Source organism: Trichomonas vaginalis, chromosome VI (genome assembly GCF_026262505.1).
Source record: "Trichomonas vaginalis G3 chromosome VI, whole genome shotgun sequence".
Classification (NCBI taxonomy): Eukaryota; Parabasalia; order Trichomonadida; family Trichomonadidae; genus Trichomonas; species Trichomonas vaginalis.
The window spans coordinates 1,230,410-1,255,211 of NC_067208.1; the positions used below are offsets into that span (position 1 = coordinate 1,230,410).

The window sequence follows — 24,802 nt, forward strand, 5'->3', positions numbered from 1 at the left end:
TACAGATCAGCAAAGATTTGAATCAAAATCTTCGAACTAAGCCGATCGCTTAGTTAGTATCCCTAAGTTGTGTACTGTGGCACTGCGCGCCTCCGTACACCACTTAGCGGTTTTGACACTTTACGAAACTGGTAACGTATATTTTACAACACAAACACAAACACCAACTTAACCTTAAATATTTACAAAACTATCTGACACATAAACGACTTCACTAACGAACTCACTAACGAATTCACTACCGTCCTCACTAAATAAAAAATAACCTTATTTTTATTTTTTTTTAAATTTTTTATTTCATTACAAAGACATGTCCGACTACATTTACTATGACTCTTTCCCAGAACGTTTCCGTGAACTATTCAAAACTCAAGTAAAACTGAGAAACATGCATTTTAACAAAGACAGACCCATTGACGATGAAAGAAACCCTGAATATATTACAATCCCTTATGACGCAAAGTTCAGTGCATACATTCCTTATGGTCGCAGAGGAACGAAAACTATTTCAACAAAGAACAAAAATTATTTCTGGAGCGATGAAGAAAATTGCCTTATCTACATAAATGCATACTTAAATAAAGCTACATATTGTACAAAAGAAGGTTGGACTGGATTTGAGCTCTACATATACGACGACGATGGAAACAGACGCTGTGTATACCCATACGATAATATGTACCATTGTTTTCATCAAGCATTAAACGAATACATAGTCAGTAAGGGTCTCATTCCTGTTGAGTAGATATGTTATATTTTTGTTCTGTCATTTATATAAAAATAAACTTAAAAATAAATGATATCACCACCCTCACACGTATGAAAACATAGCACAAAAATAAATTTAGGTGAAGTGGTGAGATCTCACCTCTTTTTTCACCCTGTTGAATTCATTGCTTTATAACTCTCTTCCTTGGTTTCTTTTTAGTTGCTTTCTTCACGTCTGTCTCCAACTTGACTGTCTTTCTTCTTCGGCCGTAATAATACCAGTTACTTCCACCAGTCAATGGGTCAAATGGTCTTTCGTAAGGGTTTCCATACATTCCATAGGGACCATACGGAAGAACTACTGGTGGAGAAGAAACATTTTCTTTAGTTCCATCGACTCTATTTAAATGCATTGTTTCACCTTTCATCTGGTCATTAAAGTCTTTTGCGTGTTTTGCAAACTCATCGTCCTTTCCTAAAGCATTTTCTGACTCAGTCGCAACCAAATTGGATGCTTTATTTATGAGCCCCATTTTATTTAATCTTAACTTCTTTGCAACCCAGCCTCCAATCTTTCCTTTATTTGCATCTAATGTCTTCGAAACCCTTCCTCCACTCATTTTATTTACTGCGTCATAAGCTCCAAGTGCTTTTGCTCCAAATGCTAATGCTTTTGTTCCCATTGCGCCTAAAGCTGCCCAAGCTACCATTTACACCATATTAAAATCATCTCTCTTCAATATTATCTCATAAAAGTTCTCGTTACTGGAGAAAGTCAATGAAACATAAACATTCTCACGGGCTTCGCCCTCACCGCTTTGCGGTCTATCTAACTTCTTTCTTATCTCATCTATACGCTTCAAAATGTCTGAACAATTGCTAACATCTTCTACAACAGTTATTTCATCATGAATGACCTTCAAGAACAAACTCATTTAATATGCTATTAAAATCATCTCAATAATGAGTCCATCCTTTCCATCTTTAGGTAGCACAACATCTTTCATTGAAGAAGGTTCGACAAGTCTTATGTTAAACTTACTGACAAAGTTTGTTATACTATAATGCTTTGGCGGCGAATACATGTAGTTTGAAAGACATAATATAGATTCTTCAGCAAATTCACTTATACTGGATTTTATAACAATGTTCTCACGAGACCAAATACCACCAATTGACAATCTTGTAAGCAATCCTGCTGAACCTTCTACTGTAAACGTCGATGGTAACATTCCACGAAGGTCATCTATTGACATCTTTGAGTCACTGAATTTAAAGATTTTCTTAAAGCAATCGTCATTATCTAACCATGCAATAGCTTTGAAGTTTTCATTCGAATATACATCTGCTTCATTAAATGTAAAACCTGACTTCTTTGCAGAGACGATTTTAAAATCTATTGTATTTGTTTCAAAATTATATGCTATGGTAACTTCTGAAGGTAATGGGTGTCCTTCTGCTATAAGTTGTTCTTTCAATACCGTTTGAAGCTTTGTATTAAAAACTTTCATGTCATCTCCAGTGTCTAGGTTCACATACACAGCAACAGGAAAACTATCTTGCTTCTTTGTTTCATCATTATATCTCAAAACATTAAAGTTCTTCAATAATATTGTTCTTCCTGCTGGAATACTTCGAACCTGTCTGATTTCAATAGCTTTCTCACCTCCTACATACTCTACCCAGTGTCTTGGATATTCATAAGTATACTGACTTTCTTGAATTTTGGTTGGTTTCATCATAACATGTTCATAGTATATCTTTATACTCTTGTCAGTTAGACTCGGTGCTATGTTCTGAATATTTCTGACTTGCATTTTTAATGGAGATAAAATGAAGCATTTAATACATGACGTAGATGAAGACATGAATGAAACTACAGACAAACTTAACTCTTCTCTTATTCTTCCTTTCAGCAAAGATTATGAATTCTGTTCAAATGGTGTGTATTTCTATTGTGGAAAGATGGGTTCAGGTAAGACATTTAACCTCATTCGTCATATACTCATAACAGAGCGTTTAGGAAACGACTCTTACTATGACCAAATCATTATATCAGCAACTTCAGACTCTATGGATTCAACAGCGAAAACATTTATGTCAAAAGTTCAAGCCTCTGTCGTTAAAGTTCCAGACAGTGAACTCATTGAATTTCTTCAACGTTACATTCGACGTAAGAGGAAATATTATGCCATCGTAGAGTTCATACAGTCAGGAATGCAAAAGACTTCTGAGGAGATGGAAAGAATTATTGACAAACACCACTTACGTCAATACTCAGGAGTTTACGATATGAAACGACTTACAAACTACATTCTATCAAAACTTTCAAAATACCCCTTCAAAAAGTATCCTTCAAACACTCTGCTCGTTTGTGACGACTTCGCCGGAAAAGGTTTAGTGTCAAAACCAGACTCACCATTAGCTAACATCATAACTAAAGTCAGACATTACCACTTAACTGTAGCAATACTTATGCAAACATGGAGGTTTTTAGCTTTAAACATAAAACGTCTCATAACTGACTTCGTTATCTTTCAAGGTTTCTCACGCTATGATATTGAACTCATTTGGAAACAGTCAGGTATAACATTACCTTTTGAAGAAATTTGGGAAGCATATAAGTCTCTCATCTCTCCTCGTTCATACCTTGAGATTCATATCATGACTAATACCATTAAAGTCAAAAATATTCCATGGGAACGATCAACATTGTTTTAAAGCTTAACCTTCAATTGACTGATGGTAAACAAATTCCATGCATCTCTGTCGCCATTTCTGTTAATATTTTTGCTGTCATTCATATCATCCACGTCCCCATCCGTTAGCTTTTGAGGATATGTGTTAGAATAGCTGTTCTTAAATGAAGGCTTTTCACCTTTGAGAGCATAAACTCTATAACTTTCTGCATACTTTATGTTTGAACCTCCTGTGCCATCATTGACATAAATTTTTATAGGCTTCCACCCTTTGTTCATATTCCTGCTTCTTCCCTTAGCTCTTTTGTTCAGTAGTTCTACATCTTTATACACAGCTCCTGTCTCAGTGAATTCAACAATATTTTCATTCGTTAGCTTTACATTCAAACCCTTGTCGAGTATATTGTTCATTTCATACATATAAAAGGTTTTTATTCTATATGAAATGAGAAGCAAATCCATCTTAGCTGGTGCCGTTAATGTTCCAATTGAACCAACATCAAATGTTGACTCACGAACGACAAACAATATTGTCATAAAGAACTATAGTTCAGAGTGTTTGAAAGAAAAAGAACCAGAACTTAAGTCGGTGAATTTAAACACAGCTTCAAACGCTAACGCTACATCAGATGTTAAGTTAGAGTATCCACCACTGGACCAAGTTCTTTCAAGAGAAGCCAACGACAACCCTTACACAAATGTTCAAACAAATCCTTCAGATAACGTAGACCATTACCTTCTTCAGTTATACCAAACAATTTTACTCAAAGACGATAAGAAGCTTTTGACAAATCTTATAAGCAAGAACCAAATAATTCTAACAAAGGAGGACCTTGAAAATGTTATCTCACGAATAACAGGGAAACAATGTGTCATTGACTATCTCGACCCTGAAATCGAATGCTGTGGTCAAACTCCACTATTCATGAAAATAGGTAACATCCGCATCATTGAAACACCAGGAACTACAGGAGTTGAGTTTAAGTATAAATATTCGAACGAGTATACAAAACTATCTACTTACTATAAATTATGTCTTAAATATGTTTTAGTAAATTAAAGCAGTCAGGAGGGCTCTTTGAGCCCATCTTGGCGCTTTGCGCCGTCAGTCAAAAAATTTCAAGTTAGCAATTTGTAATATCTATCCAAAACTTCTTCAACAGTATCGAACTCATCTTCATAATGCAAACCTAATCTTATTGACTTGGTGCAGTTTTCACTAACACAATATTTTTCTGTTCTCTTGACTGACATAATTAACTCATTTGTTTCATCAAACAGCAACAACCAAAGTTCATGACCTAATACATAACATTCATACTTTATATTTTTAGCTCTGAGTTCTCTTGTAAGCTGTTGCATTTAATATTTTCTAAAAAGTCAACTTCAACAGTCATTCGCACTGGTGCCTTCAGTACTACGGGCTCGCCTTGAAAGTCAACTAGTCTGAATTGCATGTCTTTCAAATTATGAGGACTAATGCGAACCCATTTACCTAAATGAGTTACTATGACAGGAACGTTTGGAATGAACATTGAATTACTTCATAACAGAAAGACTTATATTCTACTGAACCTTTACTATTAACTCCTGAAATACCTGTGACATTAGCTATTTTAGACTCAATGTACAAACAATTGCCATAACATACGTATGGAACGGATTTCATCTCAATCGTTTTGTCAACACTTTTCAAAGGAAATGTCATATGGTATGCTCCAAAGAATTGTACTCTATGACTCATTCGTGTTAACTTAAACTCCTTCGCATAACTGAACTTCAAAACTCCTGCAATAAGTTTAACATTCATTAAGTTTTCTTCGTTATCCTTGTTTATTGTAGTATTTATGAGAGCATTTAACACTCCAGCTAATGTTTCCATCTTATATTCTACATTATTGTGAAATCTTATTTCGTGCTTCTTTCCATCTATTTCAAGCTCCATGAAATCTGTTTCATCTGTTATAACGAATGAAGCGATAGTATTGAAGTCAACCATTCTGAATGCAAGCGCCTCATTCTGTAGACCTAAGTTTGTTTGTAGCTTTACTGTCCCGTATTCGTTTGGGTCTGTACTTTGCAAATAGAACAACATTTTATTCTCATTAAAATATGAGTATAGCTGCATATGCGTATGAAGCTGACAGAGCTAAACGTTTATATTTTGGTCAATACTCTCTCACACTTACTGACAAATATATTGTTATCAGTGATGGAAATACTGAGAAATATATAACATGGAAGGATTATGAAAAGTTTGACCCTATTTTAACTCCATGTACTATGCCATTCATTGTAAATGGTGAAGTTGTCATGAAGAACGACACAACAGTATATAAGTCTGTTCATGAAGCGTTAGAATATATGTTGAATTATAATCCCGAAAGATTTGACCCAAGCACTACGCCATGTGGCAATGCCTTTTATTAAGGATGGTGAAATCGTAAGGGTTCCGAATTCAACGGTTTATACTGCTGTTCAAAACAGTTTTACAAAAACATTTTAGCGAATATCTTTAATTCAGAACTACAGAAATAAAATTACCGTATATAACAGATGCTAAAGAAATTAAATCAAAAAACAACAACATTATTTACGTCACTTAATGATTTAACGACTTATATCATTAATATTCCTGCACCAACTACAGCATTTGATCCAAACTCGACGGTTTGCAGTGTACTTTCATAAATGACAGTTCATTAATTACTTTAAGGGATTCGAACAGTAAATGAATCATTAAAGGCGTCATTAATGAAAATCATTGATTTTAATTCATTCACGAATACATATAATTCATTCATTAATGTTTCATAGCTTCTAAAGAAGGTGAGCCAAAAAACTATCGATAAAGCGGTGTATGAATAAAAGCATCAACGACGAAATTGAATTCGTTAACTTTTGACGGTGATAGTTTCGTTAATGACATAACATCGGGGAAACAATTTTAACGAAAGAATACTTAAAATCTCATGTTACGTGAGTTCGTTGAAATTGAAAAAGAAGGTGGAATTAAGTTCGATCCACTGAATTTCATTTTCAGCTTAGCGAAATGCGGGTGTTAGTTTCGCTGAATGGACAACTATACAGAGTGAAATAAATGCAATATGGACGTTTTTGGGGTCAAAAGCGGAATGGGTGAGCTTGTAAATGCTGCAAGAACATTAGGTGAAACAGGAAATTTTGTAGATGGTTTTAAAAGACTTGTTTCAAATGTTTTAACAAACACAAAGAAATTATTTAGATATACCGTACATAACGGACGGATTTTCGAACAGATAGCAACAAACCCTCCGGTTATGGCTGCGTTGATGATGGTTAGAGATATAAAACCACGTAACGACGGGAACGAAGAACATGAACAACAGGATACTGGTCGGGTTATTCGAGACATTAAAAACGTGTATCCTGAAGTTATTGATTTATTTAGAGGAGTTAATGATTCAATTTCAAAACATTCTATAACCCTCGATGAAGAGAATAAATTAACAGATTATATATTCGTCATTATTGCAGAATTAATGAAGAGAATAAATGAAAAAGGAATTGGTGATATCATTAATGTCAGCGATGTAATGATGAAAAGAAATTTTGACTCATTATTTACAAAACCGAAAACAGAATATAGTCTTTATGACGTAATTACTGAATTAATGAAAAAGATTAATGATAATAAGAGTTCTGGCGGAAGAGTTGAATTAGAAGTGAATGATGTTAATGAGAAATTAGCCGAAAAAGCAGACAAAAATGAGCTTTTAGCTCTGAGTGATAAAGTCAAGAACCACGTTCATTATATAACTTCAGACGAACAGATTATAACGGACTACCATGGATATTTAACACAGGATGAACAAATAAGCACTGAAGATGTTAATGAAAGAAGATATAAATACATTCGTGCTAAAGGTTATGACATATGCTGTACTGTACAGTATGACACGGGTAAAGCACCAGAAGCATTTAGTTATAACGATGAAATTTATGCCTCTACTTTCTCTGTTAAAGGTGTATTAGTTGAACCAAGATTTACTTTGAGAGTTAAGTCAAAAATAACGTTTGAAGATGCTATTAAAAGTAAAGCTGACAAAGTTGAACTCGAAGCAATGAACAAAGTTTTGAAATCTCATAAACACAACATCTCCGATATAAATGAACTTCAAGCTACATTAGACAGTAAAGCCGACAAGAACCATACACATAAATCCTTCACTACTGTTAGAGCAGACGACATAATATTGAACTATACCCTTGGTTCATGCACCTTTAGAGAATCCAAGTAAAGCGTAAAAGATACACTAAACTCCTTAAATAGTAAATGTATGAACATTGAAGGTCATGTCAGAAACTTTGAAACACATGAACTACCAGCAATGTTAGATAAAAAAGCAGATAAAACTTATGTGGATGCAGAACTAACAAAGAAATTTTCGAAACCAGATACAATGACATTTACAACAGAAATTATAAATGGTGAACCAGCAACTCCATTTGAATTTGTTAGAGGTCTTCAACCAGATACTTTTGAATTTTCTTGGATAATTCTATTGAACTAACATTACATTATAAAAAGTGGAACAAATGCAACATTTCATCGGGAGATACATTCCAAATGGTATTTAATGACATAAGTTCTTTAGAATATGTTTATAGAGTTATGAGCATATATGATTTAATATATCCTATAGGAGCTGTTTATACGTCTATGAATCCAATAATCCAAACACTTTATTTGGTGGTAGATGGTATGAAATAGTTGACAGTTTTCCATTCTACACTAATACGCAGTCAATGAAGATGGGAGGTTCAAAGAAAATAGGTATTGAAAACCTTCCTTCACATATGCATAGGTTCAGTGGAAGAACATCTGTGGAAGGAAACCATTCACATTCAATAACAAAAAGAGGTTATATAAATCTTGCAGCGGGTTCGGATAGATGGGGAATGAATAGATATGATATCACAACTGACCCAGTAGATTCAAGCACAGGTATTTTCTGTGGAACCGCAGGTAATCATACACATGTTGTAGCTGGTATTACAGACCCAGCAGGTAATGGAAAAGATTATATGCCTCCTTATATAACAATGCACGCTTGGATACGAGTTGGTTAAACTCTTTAACTTTACATAAATGAGCTTGAAAGAAGTATTCGAACAATATCCATGGAGGTCATTTAAGAAGTTCAATGAAGCAGCAAAAAGTTGGGGATTTACTAACAGAGCTGAAGTGAAAAAGTTCTTTGACAAAAATGTTGTACATCAAACAAAAATAAACCCTTACGACTACTTTTTACCAATTTACTCCAACACTCCTGACGCATACCAATTTGACACTCTCATTCAAAGCAGAAAAGGAGGACATAAACCATTCCTCATCTTCATTAATTTTAACACTCGCAAAGCTTTTGCGTATATAATGAGGAATAAAGGAACTCGTGAAGTGTTAAGAGTTTTACAAAAGTTTGTAGCAGAACATAGCCCAAGTACTTTAACATCAGACCAAGACAGTGCATACCTCAGCAATGAAATCACAGATTTTCTCATTAAGCATAACATAACTCACTACACTACTGAAGACCATAACCATAACATACTCGGCATCATAAACCGCTTCATAAGAACGCTCAGAGATTTAAATCAAGAGCGAGACTTTACCGAAGAAACAATGAAACATTTTCTCGAAGTATATAATTCCTCAACACATTCTACAACAGGACATACACCAAATTCAATGACACAACAACAAGAAGAAAAGTATATACAAAAGAAACGAAGTCAAACACAAAATATCAGAAATTCAACACAATTTACCCTCATTCCTGGTACAAAAGTTCGTGTAGTTCTTGACGACAAACCGTTGACAAAGAAACGTTTAAGGTTAAGTCGAAATTATTATATCGTAGACTCTACGCAAGGTAATGGATATCTATAAAAGCTGCTGACGACTCCATAGCATTTTACCCTCGTCATAAATTAGTCGAAAGTAGTAATGGCAAACTTGCTGAAACCATTGACGAAGCAAAGCGAGGAGTGGTTATTGAAATACTTGCTATAACATAAACGATGACACTTATAAAGTAAGATATGAAGGAGGCGTTGAAGATGTTATACCATCTAAGAACTTGAGAGAGTCAAAGCCAACACATCTGGGACCATTAGAGCGGGAGTACTGGAAAGACAAAAATATACCAGAAAGAATAAGAAAATTCTTCTAAACTTTTTCGTTGGATGTAAATCAGACATGAATGAGAACAGTCATGAAATTATTAATGGTACCATGAATTTTATATATTAATGTTTTCATAAATACTGTAAATTTACGTCAAAAATAATTAAGGTGAAGGGTGAAATCTCACCTCTTTTTTCACCCTGTTTTTCACCCTAGCTGCTAAGTGGCGAGATGATCCGTGGGATCTCGTGAATTTTCATGAATTTTTTCAGTGTTACCATGTTACCATGTGCTACCAGGTAAATTAACTTCTTTTAAAAACGATGACAACATGACATTTAGACAACAGCCCCGGAAATTTGATGCAGCCCAAAAATAAAGTTAGTTTTAAAATTATTTTTATTTTTTTATTCCTATATAAATGACAGCAACAAACAACAACAGCAACTATATCGTTTCTGATGGAAAAGTTATTGATTCATTAGCTGAGGAATTAGTTGTGGCAGAAACTAAAACCCTCAACGAAAGAATTAGTGAAAATAAGATTGATTTACATAACTACCTCAAACATGATGGAGGAAGAGGAAGGAAAACTGGTATGGCTTTATTAGTAAATAAAATTTCAAATTTAACGATTATAGATATTGATATCAATAAATCGTACAATGATGAACTTAAAGAAACAGTTAGAAAAGATATTTTATCAAAACTTTCGGATAAAGATGTTATCGTTAAAACCGCTTCAGGAGGTCTTCACATTTATTGCAACACTAATTTCTTCTATGCAGTTTCGAACAGAATGATTAAATGTTATTCCTGCAATGATTATGATATTGATATAATGACTTCTATGGATGATTCAAAGCGTTCTTTAGTAGTTATGGCTGATTCAAGAGTTCGAAAGAATGCATCAGAACCAATCAATACATACTCATTCATTCGCGGAAGTTATGATTCAACATTAACTAGAACAGTGAATGATATATTAAATGATTTGAATATTAAGGTAAGAGTTGAACAGAAGAACGAAGAAATAAAGACTATCATGAATGAAAACAAAGATGTAAACATTGACGATAAACTTGCCCAGAGCATAGTTGATGGCATCAGTGATTTTGAAGTACATAATGACGGTGGAAACATGAATTTGGAAAAAGAAATAACATTATTCACACTGTTTCAAGCAATTAATTCGTTACCTAATCATTTAATTAATGAAGCATACGATAACGTTTATAACTTCTGCAATTTAACAGAAAATGCAAAAAGTAATTTTGAAAAAGCACGTAGTAGATATGCACATTTAATGACTTCTCCATTTGTTTTAGTGAAGATTCTGAAACTTTATCAAAAAGAATATTATGATGAATATGTTTTACCTTTATTATGTAAACCAAAAATAACATTTGATATCAAACTTGATGACTCGTTTTTGATAACAGATATTAGACGCAAAGCTGAAAATCATCAGTATAAAAACAGTTCTGAAGTAATTGAGGATTTATCACGTGTAATCCGTTTTGTAGATTATGGAAACAAATACTTCATTCAGAAAGATTACAACATACACGACAAAATGAATCAAATATCATTCGTTCTTCAATCAAACATGAAAGAGTCACTTAAAATGATTAAATTATTTAAAGAAGAAGGTAAAACAATAACAGCATGGGACGTACTACTAAATCAATTGTCTTCATTAACCGTTAAGGGTGTTTGCTTTAAATCTGATTCCCCAGATGTTTTCTCAACGTTTCAAGGTTATAAATACAACGTTCTCGAAAAAGTAGATTACCCAAAAATTGAGATGTTTATGGATTTCATTAAAGAAGCCATTTGTGATAATAACGATGAAGTGTATAAATACCTTCTCGGCTGGATTGCATCAATGATTCAACATCCTGGAATCAAGAATGAAACAGCAATTATTTTGAAAGGACTTCAGGGAACAGGTAAAAACAGATTTACAGACATTATTTCTGAACTCCTCGCTGGTTATTCATGTAAAAACATTACTGAAATAAGTGAGCTAACGGGTAATTTCAATTCAGTTGTTGAAAATAAAATGTTTCTTGTACTTAATGAACTCAAGAATGTAGGTGAAGATAGACTCGCAAACTTCAACGCTTTGAAATCAATTATAACGGATAATGAGATAAGAATTAATGAAAAGAATCAACCCAGAAGAACAGCACAGAACGTTGCAAACTTCATTTTCGTAACTAATAACGTTTACCCTGTCAAAATTGAAGTTGGAGACAGAAGATATGTAGTTTTAAGGGTTAATGGTAAATTTAAGGGTCAATTTGATTACTTCAAGAATTTAATGGATTCATGCACAAAGGAATTTTATGATAATTTACTAACATATTTTATCAATTACGACCTTTCATCATTTAATGTACGAATTATACCGATGACTGAAGCCAAACAAGATTTAATAGAATTATCAACAAATCCTTTAGATGAATGGATAAATACACATTATGATGAATTGTGTGCAGGTATGACGTGTAAAAATGCTCTATTCTGCAAACCATCAGACATGAAAGACAAAAATTTCCAAATGAGCATTAAGGATAAATGTGAAAGGAAACATAGAAGAATAGATGGTAAACAGACGTGGTGTTATGTTTTGAAAGAAGAAATGAAAGGATTATATAAACAAATTGAACCAAACGATAATGAGGATTCATTTACTGACGATGAAATACCTGTAAATGAGCCGCTAAGCGGCGAGACCTGAAGGTCTAGCTTTATAAAGTATGATTTGAATTTATTTTTGCATTAATCCTGCTGTGTTGTCAAAATGTCATGTTGTCATCATTTTTAAAAGAAGTTAATTTACCTGGTAGCACATGGTAACATGGTAACACCTTCAGTTATACAAAATTAATTCATAAATGCCTTCCTCCTTTCGTACCTGTTGTCAAAATGTCATGTTGTCATCATTTTTAAAAGAAGTTAATTTACCTGGTAGCACATGGTAACATGGTAACACCTTCAGTTATACAAAAATATATTTTTGCTTAAATGACGTCAGGGTCAATTTCTTCAACCATTTCACTTTCTTCGTCAATGTCAATAGAAGCTTCTTCAACCTTTGGTAAGAATTTCTGTATAACATCTTTGTTCGTTATTGTCTTCAGAGATGAAGGATAATATTTCACATTTGTTTCACACTTCTTATATTCTTTCTGTTCGGAAAGATTCATAGCAATACTGAAGAAGTCAATGCTAGAGTTCTTTATAACAGTATAATGAGTATCTTTGACATTCACGAAGAAACCCTTTTGTTTCAAAACTACTGCTAACTCTTGTGAAGTATAACGTTTGCGGTCAATGACGATAGCTAATGGTCTGACATACTGACCAAACTTAGATTCTTTCACAAACTTCTTGTTAAAGATAACATTGACGTTTGAAGCACCATTGAACTCATTCTTGATGGCAGTAGCGAGAGCATTGTATGAAAAGAACTTGCAATCTTGCATGTGTTTCATTATAATAAAAAGTTCGAAATATTTTAAAACTAGCCTTAAAAAATCTAAGCTAATTTTTTTCTAAGAAATTTTTTTATTTCCTACTAAAGATGTATCGGAAGTTGTCTAAGTTAGAACACTCGGAAATAAAACAACTTCTTACAGAAGCTAACATAGATGTTGCAAAACATTACGCGACAAACAAAAAAGCACTCGCTGACATCCTCAATGACTACAATGGTGAAATAACTTATGATAGAATTCATGAGTTCATAAATGCAAGAGCATTTCCTTTAAATGACGTTGCTATTGACTTATATCATAGACGTTCAGTACCTCATGAAGTAAGAAGAGAAATGTTTGACATAACAAATGCGAACGTTGGTCATACTCGTAAAGCTCTTTCGCATGATGTTCGTCAAGAGATGTTTGAACTTACGAACTCAAACGTTGGTGAAACACGAAAGAGAGACACACACTGAAACAACAGAGAAGAGAGATGTTTAAAAGTGCTATAGAACAAGTTCGCAAAGCTAATAATGTCATTCGTTCCATTGACGACAAACCAAAAGAAGGTGAGAGATGGTTAAAGAAAGATGAAGAGAATAGGAAGAGGAATGTGAAGACAGGCAATAGACTCATTGACTTTAACATCGAAGCTTTAGATGAACCAAACAGAGACTACTTACACAAACATTTCGGTAAGGTTTTCATGAGACTCTTAGAGAAGATTAAAATAAACTCCCAACAAAGATGGATGGTATGTTATAAACTTGGTGGAAAGTATGAATGTTCTACGTTAAACCTCAATAATATTGGAACATTACTACATCAGCTCTTGAAGGAGAACTTTATATCAGAGATAGAAGCAAATGCTGCAGGTATTGTTGAAATGCACTATGACTTCTTCTTGACAAACATAAAGAATCTTACTGAAATAAAGATGTATGATTTAACAGAATATGAAGGCTTAACGATGTCAGATGTTAAGAAAGGAAAGCCACAGAAGCGACCATATAGAGATGAAAGCACACTGACAGAAAGACAGAAAAGATTATTGAACAGACTTAAACAAACAGGAGATAAACAAGATATAGATGACTTCTGGAATGAAATCCTTGGTGAAAAGAAGTTTTATAAGAAGAGAAGCGGTCAGTTCTGGAAGTATCTTTGCACGTTACCTATAAATCTTGAGCGCTACCAAATCTTCAATGAACTGAACAAAAGAACTGCAGCACTTATGACAGAGGACAATTGTTTCGTTTATGCTTGCATTCAGGCTGGAGTAAATGAAGAAACTATTGACCACATGAGAGAAGTCATTCGTGTTAGAGACTTTCCTCAAAGTAAAGTACAAGAAATTTCTGACGCAACAGGTATAGCATTTAATGTTACCATTGGTTACTTCAATGACTCAAGACATAATGAAATAAAGAGATACATACCAAAAGAATGTAAAACTTCGAACTATTGACTTACTTCTTGTTGAAGACCACTACATGCTAAATGAAAGACTTCCAATGACAACATATTTCATTCGCAACTATATAGAAATCTTGAAGGAGTGTGGTGGAATGAACATTGAGAAACAGATGAAGATTTATACAAAGAGAGAGAAACAAATATGTAGTTCGTTATGATAGAACAACACCGTTATGGGATGTTATGAAAACATTGTGGGAGTGCAAATATTTCGAACCTATTTCTTATGGAGAACTTTTCACATATACGACTGACTTATATAAACAGAACCTTGCACCATTTAAAGATTTGACATATGCTCCAAAGTATTGTGTACAACTGAAGAAGAAAGCCGAGTCAAAAGAAGTAAATAAAAATAAGTGCAAGTTCATTCCTGAGCACGTTTTCTTTGCTGACTTTGAGTGTAGTACCGATGGCTTTCATAAAGCTTTTAACATCTGTTATGACAGTGAAGATGGTTCAGTGAGTGAAAGCATATGGGGTCAAAACTGTGCAACAGAATTTTTGGAGCGACTTCCTGACAAGAGTTTAATATATTTCCATAACCTCAGTTATGATATAAACTTCATCTTAAGACACATGACAGAAGTGAAAGGAACTCCCATCATTAAAGGTTCACGAACAATGCAAATAACTGGTTTATATAAAGGACGGGCAATTATTATAAAAGACTCTTACAGTGTTATAAATAAGAAGCTTAAACTATTTCCTGCTATGTTTAACTTACAAACAGGACCGAAAGAAGTATTTCCATACAACTACTACAGCAGTACTTTGTTAGCAAATGACAACAGAACTGGTGTCATTTCTGAAGCATGTAAGTTTGTAAAAGATATTGAAACGTTCATGAAGAACATAGATTCCATCAAAGGTTGCAGAATAGATGAGAACCACTTCGACTTAGAAAAATATAGCACGTTTTACTGCAAACAAGATGTAAGAATTTTAAGAGAAGGTTTTGTAAAGTTCCGCAATGACTTATTGAAAGAGTTTGATTTAAACGTTTATGACTACGTTAGTATTTGTTCTATTGCTAACAAATTGTTTGAGAACAGAGTATACTTCCCGAATGGAAATCTTTATGACCTCTCAAATAAACCAAGAGAATTTATTTCGAGATGCATTCAAGGTGGAAGATGTATGTTGTCAGATAACATTAAACAAAAGAGCAAAAAGAAACTCATTGCTGACTTCGACGCTGTTTCATTATATCCATCCGCTATAGCAAGACTTTATACTTTAGAAGGAATTCCAAAAGTATTGAAGGATGAGATGTTAAGCACAGAGTATCTCATGAGACATTTATTCGATGACGACCAAAAGGAACCCATTGGTGAAAAGTTTATGTCCGGCTTCTTTGTTCTCATTAAGATAACAAAGATTGGTATACCCAGACACTTTCCTTTAATAGTTTGTGACCCTGAACTAAATCCAGAACTTAACGTTCCCAGAAGTTCAAACACTTGCTGTTTAATGTATGTTGACCATATAACATTACAAGACCTCATAAAATATCAAGGTGTCAAATGTGAAGTGTTGCAAGGATACTATTACGATGGAAACAGAGATATTAGAATAAGAGATGAAGTTAAGAAATTGTTTGAGTTAAGGTTAAAGTATAAGAAAGAAGAAAACCCATTACAAGAAATTATAAAACTCATTCTGAACAGCATTTATGGCAAAACCATTTTATCTCCTATTGAGTCAAAAATAACCATAGTAGATGACAAAGATGCTATAAGATATGCTATAAGAAATTACAACCATATAGTGAAGTTCGAAGGTTTGGATGGTTCCGATAAAACTATTTTCAAACTAACGAAAAGCATTTGCAGACACTTTAACTTTTGCCCACTTGGTGTAAATATTCTATCAATGTCGAAGAGAATAATGAATGAAGTGTTTTGCACGATTGAAGACATGGGTCTTCAAATATTTTACCAGGACTGTGATAGCATGCATATTTTCAATGAAGACATACCACGTTTAGCTCAAGAATTTAAGAAGAGATACGGTAGAGAACTTATTGGTAAAACATTAGGTCAATTTCATTCTGACTTTGCAGAAATCACAAAAGATAAACAAAGTTTAGCATACAAGTCAATATTTTGTGGAAAGAAGACTTACATAGACTTACTCACGAATGATTTAAATGAAGTTGCATTCCATGCACGTTGTAAAGGTGTAAAACAAGACGTTCTTGCTTTAACAGCTAATGAAATGTTTCCTGAAGCTATACAATGCTATTACAATGAAGATAAGAACATTCACATACCTGTTGGAACATATGACAAAGACTCTGAGTTCAGTTTAATGAAACTTTACAAAGCACTTCATGATGGTCAAGAGATTGGATTTGACTTATGTAAGTCTTCTAGTCCTTGCTTTGCTGAAAAGTTTAACTTTTCTATTCAGACTAAGACTTCATTCATAAGAAAGCTTAAGTTCTGAGGTCATTTATTTTTGTCAGCAGTGAGACCATTCATGATAAAAATAATGAGGTCATATATTTTTGTCATTTATGTATAACCATTGTCTCTCTTAAACTTTGCAATAGACAGCTTTGTTCTTCTTCCTTCTACATCTGTAATGTTTATATAATCTTTGCTATACTGTCTTAAGACATTCATTCGTCTGTATTGAGTTCCCATGAAATAGTAAAAGACATCTTCACTTGGGACATAGTAGTAATTTTCTAGAGTAAATTTAGAGTATTGTATAATTTCAACAGCATCTTCAGGAAGAGTGTCTACAATGTCAAACCAATAGCCATTCGAACCAGAAATATTTCTCATGTTTTGTCTTCTCGACACCCACCTTAAGTTTGAGATATGAAAGTCTCCTCTGTCTCTGTTTATATGGTCTACTTCTCGAAGTCCTTCAGGATTCGGTATAAATTGATTTGCAACAATTTTATGTTTAAAGAGTTTATGTTTGTTTAAATAAACACAAATATAACCATCACCGTTGTCAAACTCACTTACAACTCTTTTGTTACTTATGCGCCTAATTGGATATGGGTACTCTGAAAAGATTTCATAGTCATTGTCATGTTCGAGTGTTTGCCAATGTCCTTCACCTTCCATGCCTTTCACTCAAATAAAAATTTTCAGAAAAAATAAAGCTAGCGTAGATTTTATAAAACTGCGATGGTAGAGTTTAAGAGTTGTGCTTCAATGTATAAACAATCTTTCCCATCTGGAGGTAGCAAAACAGGTGCTTTATGGTCATGAGTGGAGTACATGTCTATCCAAAACTCACGATTGAAGCCAGTAAGCTTGTAATATTTAGGATTTGTCAGTGGTGAATTTCTTGTATGACCAATGAACTCATTTTCAACGCCTTTGGGAGTGTGGTAGAATTTACGAAAAAGTGACACTTAACCTTAAATTTCCAAACACTATTTTTTGATTGTATTTTGTTATTTATATATTTATATATATAAATATATTTATATATGTATATTTATATATGTATATTTATATATGTATATTTATATATGTATATTTATATATGTATATTTATATATGTATATTTATATATGTATATTTATGTATGTATATTTATATATGTATATTTATATATGTATATTTATATATGTATATTTATATATGTATATTTATATATGTATATTTATATATGTATATTTATATATGTATATTTATATATGTATATTTATATATGTATATTTATATATGTATATTTATATATGTATATTTATATATGTATATATTTATATATGTATATATTTATATATGTATATATTTATATATGTATATATGTATATATGTATATATGTATATATGTATATATGTATATATGTATGTATTTATATATGTATATTTATTTAAAAAAATTAAAAATAATATAATTAAAATTTATTTATATTTTAAATTTCATACTGATCTTCGATTCCAATTTGTGAATTGATATCATTAACAATTGAATTTCGGTGCACCCCTATGAGAGCGCTGGCGACCGAAACACCACTAGTAAGATTGTGTATTAGAAACTGCTTCATGCTGTGTTGAGTAAGCTTCGATGTCTTTGTAGGATAGCTTTCTGAGAGCGAAACAAGATAGTGTTGAAAAAAAAATTTTGAAAATCTGAGAGACTGTGCAAGAGCCAACGACCAAAACACTACCAGTAAGATACAGCAGTAGTAGCTGCTTCATGCTGCATTGAGTATTGTTGAATAATTTGAAGTAGTGGTTTTTGAAATCAGCACCCCTATGAGAGCGCTGGCGACCGAAACACCACTAGTAAGATTGTGTATTAGAAACTGCTTCATGCTGTGTTGAGTAAGCTTCGATATCTTTATCAGACCACCTTTAAATTAACCACTCACATTCTCACTGTGGTCCATCTAAAATTTGTAAACTTTATGACATAAAATTATATTATATGCAGGATCCCACCTATTACTTAATCTTTTTGGAATAAATGTTTTATAATATTTATCGATTGATTGTAATTTTTTGTATAAAAAAAGTTTTTTATTTATATTAAAAATATATTCGGTTAATGATAGTATCTTATAATTTGTAAATAAATCTAGTAATAAAATAACTTTAATAGTTGGTGTCACTTTTTCGAAAATTCTGGTTTTTTCCCAGTAAGCTTGTAATATTTAGGATTTGTCAGTGGTGAATTTCTTGTATGACCAATGAACTCATTTTCAACGCCTTTGGCTATATTAGAGAAAAGAATAGCTTGCTTTCTATCCCAAATGCCAGGTGTTACAATCTTTGAAAATTCATTTTTCCTCGGAAGCATTGCATCATAATTGAAAACATTCTTGAAATCATCACTTGGTTCAGAGATTTGAAATCTTATACGTAATGGATTTTCTTTCTCTTTAGCGACTTCATTGAATGGTGAGAATACAACAAACTGACAGTCATGTGTTCCATCTTCATTTTCATTAAATTCATAATGAAAGTCTATAAGTTGTGGCTGACTACCTTCTTCTTTCAGTTGTGCAAGAAACTCACGTAAAGGCTGTAAAGTTTGTACTTCAATGTTAAACTTTTTCTCGAACATTTCATTAAATGAAATCATACATTCTTGTAAAGTTGTATCGTCTTTAAAGTATTTGTATATGTGAATGTTTTGGGCGCTTAAAGACTGTTCGTCATTTTCTATCTCGACTTGAAGTATAAAGTCAACCTTTCTGAAAGCACGTGTTATATACATAGATGTTATGCCAATGTACTTCTCTTCATTTATGTTCACAATCCAGTCTGTTGGAAACTTAAACATTACTCTGTTCCCCTTTATTTTGACGTCAGGGTTTTCACTACTGAACGCAACAGATAAAGGTATTTGTCTATACATTTAGTTCCAATAAAAATAAACCATTTACTCTTTCTTCACTTCAGCTTCTTTGGCTTTTGCTTCAGCTTCTTTAGCTTTTGCTTCAGCTTCTTCTCTAGCTTTTTTCGCCAGCAAACGTGGGTTCTTCTGTCTTCCAGCAGCTAATGCAGCAAGTTGTTTTTCACTAAGTTTTCTCTTTGGTCTCTCTGGCTTTTGTTCTTGTTTTTGTTCCTTCAGTTCGGATAAAATTTGCTCGCGAATTTCTTTCTTCAATGCTTCAAAATCTATGACCCCTTGGGTCTTGTCCGTAGGGTTTGTCTGAGTCATTTGACTGCAGATAAAAAACAAAATTAAAACTTTAACCGATGTAAAATGAGCTTGTCAAAATCAGAGCGAGAGTCTATTATATTAAATGACGCAAGAGGAATACAACATCCTTTCTATTATGTAAGTCAGAGTAAAGATGGTAAAATATATGTAAGAAAAAGAAAGGTTCCATTAGCGAATGCAGAGAGCGACAACATTAAGGTGCATGGCACCGAGGGTGAAGCCCATATAAAACCTTCTGTTCAAACTGAGCCACCAAAAGAACAAGAAGAAAAGAAGCCAGATGTTCTTTCAATAACGAACCAAGAGCTTATTGCAAAGTTCGTGAATTTCATTGAAAAACAAACCGAGTCAAAGAACCCTGACCCACCAGTGAAAGAAGTTGAGACAAAAGAGAATGTACAGTTCATTGAAAATGTCAAGAAACAACTTCCACCACGAATGCCAAGAAGAAGAGTGAGAATAATGAAGTAAATAGATATTTTTATCCGAATCAAAGACATGCAGAACGAACAGTTAAACGAATTTACTCCAGCAGAGCATATTCATCAGATTCGCTCATATTTCGATATCATAGACAATGCAGTTCAAATTGGTGACACTAATAGAAAATATTCTGACGCAAAGATTCCATCACAACCTGGAACTGCTAAAGATAACACATGGGTAACATTCAATCTCTCACCTCCTGGTGAAAATATGTTGGACCTTTACAATACATTCATTACGTATAAAATGGAAGGTCAATTTATTGTAGATAAAGAAATTGGTTCAGGTTCCAATAAAACAAACCCACCAGGATTTTGGATTGGTTTCGATGACGCTTTCTATGCAGTTGCTGGATATCAAATCCTTGCAAATGGTCGTATCGTATATTCTCAAGACAACGCAAGAGAAGAAGCATATATAACTTCAAACTCACAAACTACCGAACAAATAAAGAAAGTAGATGTTTTCTCAAAGACTCGACATGAAGATGTATGGAGTCATTCGGGAACATGCAGAACAGGACAAATTGTTAGTGGTCCAATTACAGCAGGAAAATCATTTGATTTTAAGCTTCGTTTAAGAATTCCTGTTAGAAGATTCCTTCCATTAGAAGCTATTCGATTTATTCCAGCTTTTGCAGGAAACATTCAGCTTAAAGTAAAGTTCAGTAGCGACGCCTTACAATGCACATCTATATCTGTAAATGATATCATTGCTTTCAATCCAACTCTTAAAGTTGCATTTGCTTCAGATTCAAATCCACCGACAAATAAATTTGTTCCATGGAATGAACCATTCACTATGATAACGAAGGCAGTAGAAGCTAGTGGAACAGTTACTATTACAACTGTAAACCAGCAACTATTTCGAACAAAGATGGATTTTAATGAATGTTTCATTCATCCAAAGTCATTCTCTTTAGACCCTAACATTTATACAGAACTTGTAGAACATTATACAACGAGGCTTTATGTTTTCCTGTTAAAGTTATGGATTGGATTCCTATGGACGGTTCATTCTCAAAGAATACAGATAGTTCAAGTGCAACATTTACAGCAGCTTATACGCCTATTAATGTTAAAAGTATTTGGGCACTATTTAGAAAGAAAGGCAACTATTATGTTAATTTTGAGAACCCTAAGTTTAAATATCTTCAGCTTTCCATGGGAGCTTATGGAAATATGCCTGCAGAACCTGAAAAATCATATGGACCTGTATTTTATGAAATGGTTGCGAACGCTTGCAATACAAACAATGATATGATAGGATTTAATGAAGATGTTATGAGGTCATTGGTGGATGATGGTAGTGTGGAACATAAATGGGATAGCTATGACAACACACATTTCTTATGTGGTTTTCCAACTGAAGTGGACTTTTGCTTCCAGCAAGGTCAAACATCTACTGCTCCAATAACATACAAATTGTCTGTTAAAGGACCTATTGAACTAGCAACTGAAAACGTACCAAAGCCACTTATTGGATTTATGAGGGATTGTTGCTTTGCAATACAAGTAAGACAGTCAGGCATACCGATAATAAGACTTGACGACTATAACTTAGCAACTGACGACAGTGAGGAATAAAGGATGAACGTTTATTTTTAAAGCTTATAAATGAGTTCTTCATCAAGCTCTCGTGAACCTTCACCATCTGTGAAACAAACTTTACCAAACGATTATGGAGCACCTATTGAATATTTCTTACGAGCTGCACAATGGCAAAGAGCAGTCTCACCAAGGTTAGGTGTTCCACCAGCTCCTGTCAAAAATAGCATTTGGTCAAGTCCTTATATAAGATATGGTCTCCCACTAGGTTTGCTAGTTACAGCAGGAGCAGTAATGATGTTGAAAAGAAATAAAGCAAATGTTGTAAATAATACTGAAGTAGCTGAAGTTAAACAAACTCCGACACCTTCGCCAAAACCAACGCCTTCACAAGCAAAACCTTCAATGACTCCTGAACCTATGGAAGTACAAACTCCTGTTCAAAAGTCAACTCCTAAACCGACTCCAACATTTAAACCAGAACCTACTCCTCAAATAAATCGTAAAACTCCTGCGTTTCCTTACTGAAAAAATAACGTTATTTTTATTTAATATTAAAATTTTTATTTGATTGAAATGACGACTAAAGTCACTGAAGCAATGAAACAAAAGTTTTTGGTAGAATACATTAAATCAGGAACTATTCCAGAAGGTTTTTACATTCATACTATGAAGGATGGTAGAGTTCAGTTTAGAAAGATAAAGCAACCATTAGATAGAGAAAGTATATTAAGGAAGATTAAACTTCATGAGGACAACATTGCTGAACTTAAGAAGAAGTTAGAAGAGTTGGAGAAAGGAAGAGGGTTATAAAGCAATGAATTCAACAGGGTGAAAAAAGAGGTGAAAAAAGAGGTGAAAAAAGAGGTGAGATCTCACCACTTCACCTAAATTTATTTTTGTGCTATGTTTTCATACGTGTGAGGGTGGTGATATCATTTATTTTTAAGTTTATTTTTATATAAATGACAGAACAAAAATATAACATATCTACTCAACAGGAATGAGACCCTTACTGACTATGTATTCGTTTAATGCTTGATGAAAACAATGGTACATATTATCGTATGGGTATACACAGCGTCTGTTTCCATCGTCGTCGTATATGTAGAGCTCAAATCCAGTCCAACCTTCTTTTGTACAATATGTAGCTTTATTTAAGTATGCATTTATGTAGATAAGGCAATTTTCTTCATCGCTCCAGAAATAATTTTTGTTCTTTGTTGAAATAGTTTTCGTTCCTCTGCGACCATAAGGAATGTATGCAATGAACTTTGCGTCATAAGGGATTGTAATATATTCAGGGTTTCTTTCATCGTCAATGGGTCTGTCTTTGTTAAAATGCATGTTTCTCAGTTTTACTTGAGTTTTGAATAGTTCACGGAAACGTTCTGGGAAAGAGTCATAGTAAATGTAGTCGGACATGTCTTTGTAATGAAATAAAAAATTTAAAAAAAATAAAAATAAGGTTATTTTTTATTTAGTGAGGACGGTAGTGAATTCGTTAGTGAGTTCGTTAGTGAAGTCGTTTATGTGTCAGATAGTTTTGTAAATATTTAAGGTTAAGTTGGTGTTTGTGTTTGTGTTGTAAAATATACGTTACCAGTTTCGTAAAGTGTCAAAACCGCTAAGTGGTGTACGGAGGCGCGCAGTGCCACAGTACACAACTTAGGGATACTAACTCGCTTCGCTCGCGGCTTTCTTTATTATTTTAAATTTGCATATTTCCATCAAAAGTTCATAAGGTAAAAAATTTCGTTTATTTTTACTAAGAAAAAAAAGGTTTTTGATAATAAATTTATTTTATTTCGAAAAAGTAGCAATAATCGTAAAAGGGTATTGATAGGCTTGCTAAAGTAACTAATTTTAGCTGTCAAATACTTTTGTATTTTGAAGTAAATTAGTATAAATTTGATATTATTTTAACTCCCTTTGAAAACCTCAATTTTCCATACAGAGGGAACGGGAATAGCATCCAATATTCCCTGAGAATGGTTGCGCATTCTCAGTTCCCTCTATATTTCGAACGAAGCTCTCATCGGTCTTTTTTTTGTTGTGCATGAAAAACAGCGTGACTTCATTTTTGACAAAAAGTGACACTATTTCTAATGGTTTTGTCATTTATTTGTCAGATTTATAAATGGATAATAATGCTGTAAATCAGATATTAATTAAAAATATTTAAGATTTATGTTCGAATTGAAAAGCAAAATGATATTTTTTTTAATTGAAAAACGTTAATATCTGATATTTTGAAGTTTTTAATATTTGTTAGTATCTTAAATTATTGAATGCATACGTTTTTTATGTTCTCAATTTTAAAAAAATTGTGAAGAATTTAGTTTTTTGGAGATGGATGTTTAATATTTGTGAGTGAGAATGCAAGCAGGAGTTTGGTACTTTAAGGCTAGGTTGAGATAGATTTCCCATTATATTATCTGTGAATATATTGTTTGAAAATTCAAGATATAAAAATATATTATCAAAAAATTTTATATTTTTAAATACAATAGGGTGGAAATATAGTACGATGAGATAGCAATGATATATTTTATAATGGGAGGTAATCTGAAGATAAGTAGC

At 33.1% G+C, this 24,802-nt stretch overlaps 15 protein-coding genes and 2 pseudogenes across 17 annotated transcripts, besides 3 other annotated features; 10 read left to right on the forward strand and 7 right to left on the reverse strand.

Annotated features, from left to right (window-relative positions):
- Nucleotides 1-51: part of a mobile genetic element that runs on past the window's edge.
- Nucleotides 52-23,902: a mobile genetic element.
- On the reverse strand, nt 1,419-1,643 carry TVAGG3_0783730 (uncharacterized protein; the record flags this gene model as incomplete). The annotated part of the gene is made up of 1 exon (XM_051246449.1): nt 1,419-1,643. The coding sequence occupies one exon, from the start codon at nt 1,641-1,643 to the stop codon at nt 1,419-1,421; it is 225 nt and encodes a 74-aa protein (XP_051081924.1).
- Nucleotides 1,644-2,525, reverse strand: TVAGG3_0783740 (uncharacterized protein; the record flags this gene model as incomplete). The annotated part of the gene is made up of 1 exon (XM_051246450.1): nt 1,644-2,525. The coding sequence occupies one exon, from the start codon at nt 2,523-2,525 to the stop codon at nt 1,644-1,646; it is 882 nt and encodes a 293-aa protein (XP_051081925.1).
- Nucleotides 3,853-4,467, forward strand: TVAGG3_0783750 (uncharacterized protein; the record flags this gene model as incomplete). The annotated part of the gene is made up of 1 exon (XM_051246451.1): nt 3,853-4,467. The coding sequence occupies one exon, from the start codon at nt 3,853-3,855 to the stop codon at nt 4,465-4,467; it is 615 nt and encodes a 204-aa protein (XP_051081926.1).
- TVAGG3_0783760 lies at nt 8,824-9,622 on the forward strand (annotated as a pseudogene). Its single transcript has one exon. A coding segment is annotated over exon 1 (799 nt).
- Nucleotides 9,998-10,685, forward strand: TVAGG3_0783770 (Prim-pol domain family; the record flags this gene model as incomplete). The annotated part of the gene is made up of 1 exon (XM_051246452.1): nt 9,998-10,685. A coding segment is annotated over one exon (688 nt), but the record flags the coding sequence as incomplete, so codon positions are not given.
- On the forward strand, nt 11,642-12,322 carry TVAGG3_0783780 (uncharacterized protein; the record flags this gene model as incomplete). The annotated part of the gene is made up of 1 exon (XM_051246453.1): nt 11,642-12,322. One exon carries the CDS (start codon nt 11,642-11,644, stop codon nt 12,320-12,322), a length of 681 nt encoding a protein of 226 aa, XP_051081928.1.
- On the reverse strand, nt 12,606-13,079 carry TVAGG3_0783790 (uncharacterized protein; the record flags this gene model as incomplete). The annotated part of the gene is made up of 1 exon (XM_051246454.1): nt 12,606-13,079. The coding sequence occupies one exon, from the start codon at nt 13,077-13,079 to the stop codon at nt 12,606-12,608; it is 474 nt and encodes a 157-aa protein (XP_051081929.1).
- TVAGG3_0783800 lies at nt 13,771-14,740 on the forward strand (annotated as a pseudogene). Its single transcript has one exon. A coding segment is annotated over exon 1 (970 nt).
- On the forward strand, nt 16,416-16,991 carry TVAGG3_0783810 (organellar and viral DNA polymerase type B; the record flags this gene model as incomplete). Its single annotated transcript, XM_001285707.1, has 1 exon — nt 16,416-16,991. The coding sequence occupies one exon, from the start codon at nt 16,416-16,418 to the stop codon at nt 16,989-16,991; it is 576 nt and encodes a 191-aa protein (XP_001285708.1).
- On the reverse strand, nt 17,060-17,626 carry TVAGG3_0783820 (HNH endonuclease family; the record flags this gene model as incomplete). Its single annotated transcript, XM_051246455.1, has 1 exon — nt 17,060-17,626. One exon carries the CDS (start codon nt 17,624-17,626, stop codon nt 17,060-17,062), a length of 567 nt encoding a protein of 188 aa, XP_051081930.1.
- On the reverse strand, nt 19,125-19,802 carry TVAGG3_0783830 (uncharacterized protein; the record flags this gene model as incomplete). Its single annotated transcript, XM_001297204.1, has 1 exon — nt 19,125-19,802. One exon carries the CDS (start codon nt 19,800-19,802, stop codon nt 19,125-19,127), a length of 678 nt encoding a protein of 225 aa, XP_001297205.1.
- TVAGG3_0783840 (uncharacterized protein) lies at nt 19,902-20,183 on the reverse strand (the record flags this gene model as incomplete). The annotated part of the gene is made up of 1 exon (XM_001297203.1): nt 19,902-20,183. One exon carries the CDS (start codon nt 20,181-20,183, stop codon nt 19,902-19,904), a length of 282 nt encoding a protein of 93 aa, XP_001297204.1.
- Nucleotides 20,229-20,657, forward strand: TVAGG3_0783850 (uncharacterized protein; the record flags this gene model as incomplete). Its single annotated transcript, XM_001297202.1, has 1 exon — nt 20,229-20,657. One exon carries the CDS (start codon nt 20,229-20,231, stop codon nt 20,655-20,657), a length of 429 nt encoding a protein of 142 aa, XP_001297203.1.
- TVAGG3_0783860 (uncharacterized protein) lies at nt 20,685-21,333 on the forward strand (the record flags this gene model as incomplete). The annotated part of the gene is made up of 1 exon (XM_051246456.1): nt 20,685-21,333. A coding segment is annotated over one exon (649 nt), but the record flags the coding sequence as incomplete, so codon positions are not given.
- Nucleotides 22,289-22,747, forward strand: TVAGG3_0783870 (repellent protein 1 family; the record flags this gene model as incomplete). Its single annotated transcript, XM_051246457.1, has 1 exon — nt 22,289-22,747. One exon carries the CDS (start codon nt 22,289-22,291, stop codon nt 22,745-22,747), a length of 459 nt encoding a protein of 152 aa, XP_051081932.1.
- Nucleotides 22,796-23,032, forward strand: TVAGG3_0783880 (uncharacterized protein; the record flags this gene model as incomplete). The annotated part of the gene is made up of 1 exon (XM_051246458.1): nt 22,796-23,032. One exon carries the CDS (start codon nt 22,796-22,798, stop codon nt 23,030-23,032), a length of 237 nt encoding a protein of 78 aa, XP_051081933.1.
- On the reverse strand, nt 23,210-23,644 carry TVAGG3_0783890 (uncharacterized protein; the record flags this gene model as incomplete). Its single annotated transcript, XM_001291666.1, has 1 exon — nt 23,210-23,644. The coding sequence occupies one exon, from the start codon at nt 23,642-23,644 to the stop codon at nt 23,210-23,212; it is 435 nt and encodes a 144-aa protein (XP_001291667.1).
- Nucleotides 23,902-24,271: a mobile genetic element.
- The last annotated feature ends 531 nt before the right edge of the window (nt 24,272-24,802 follow it).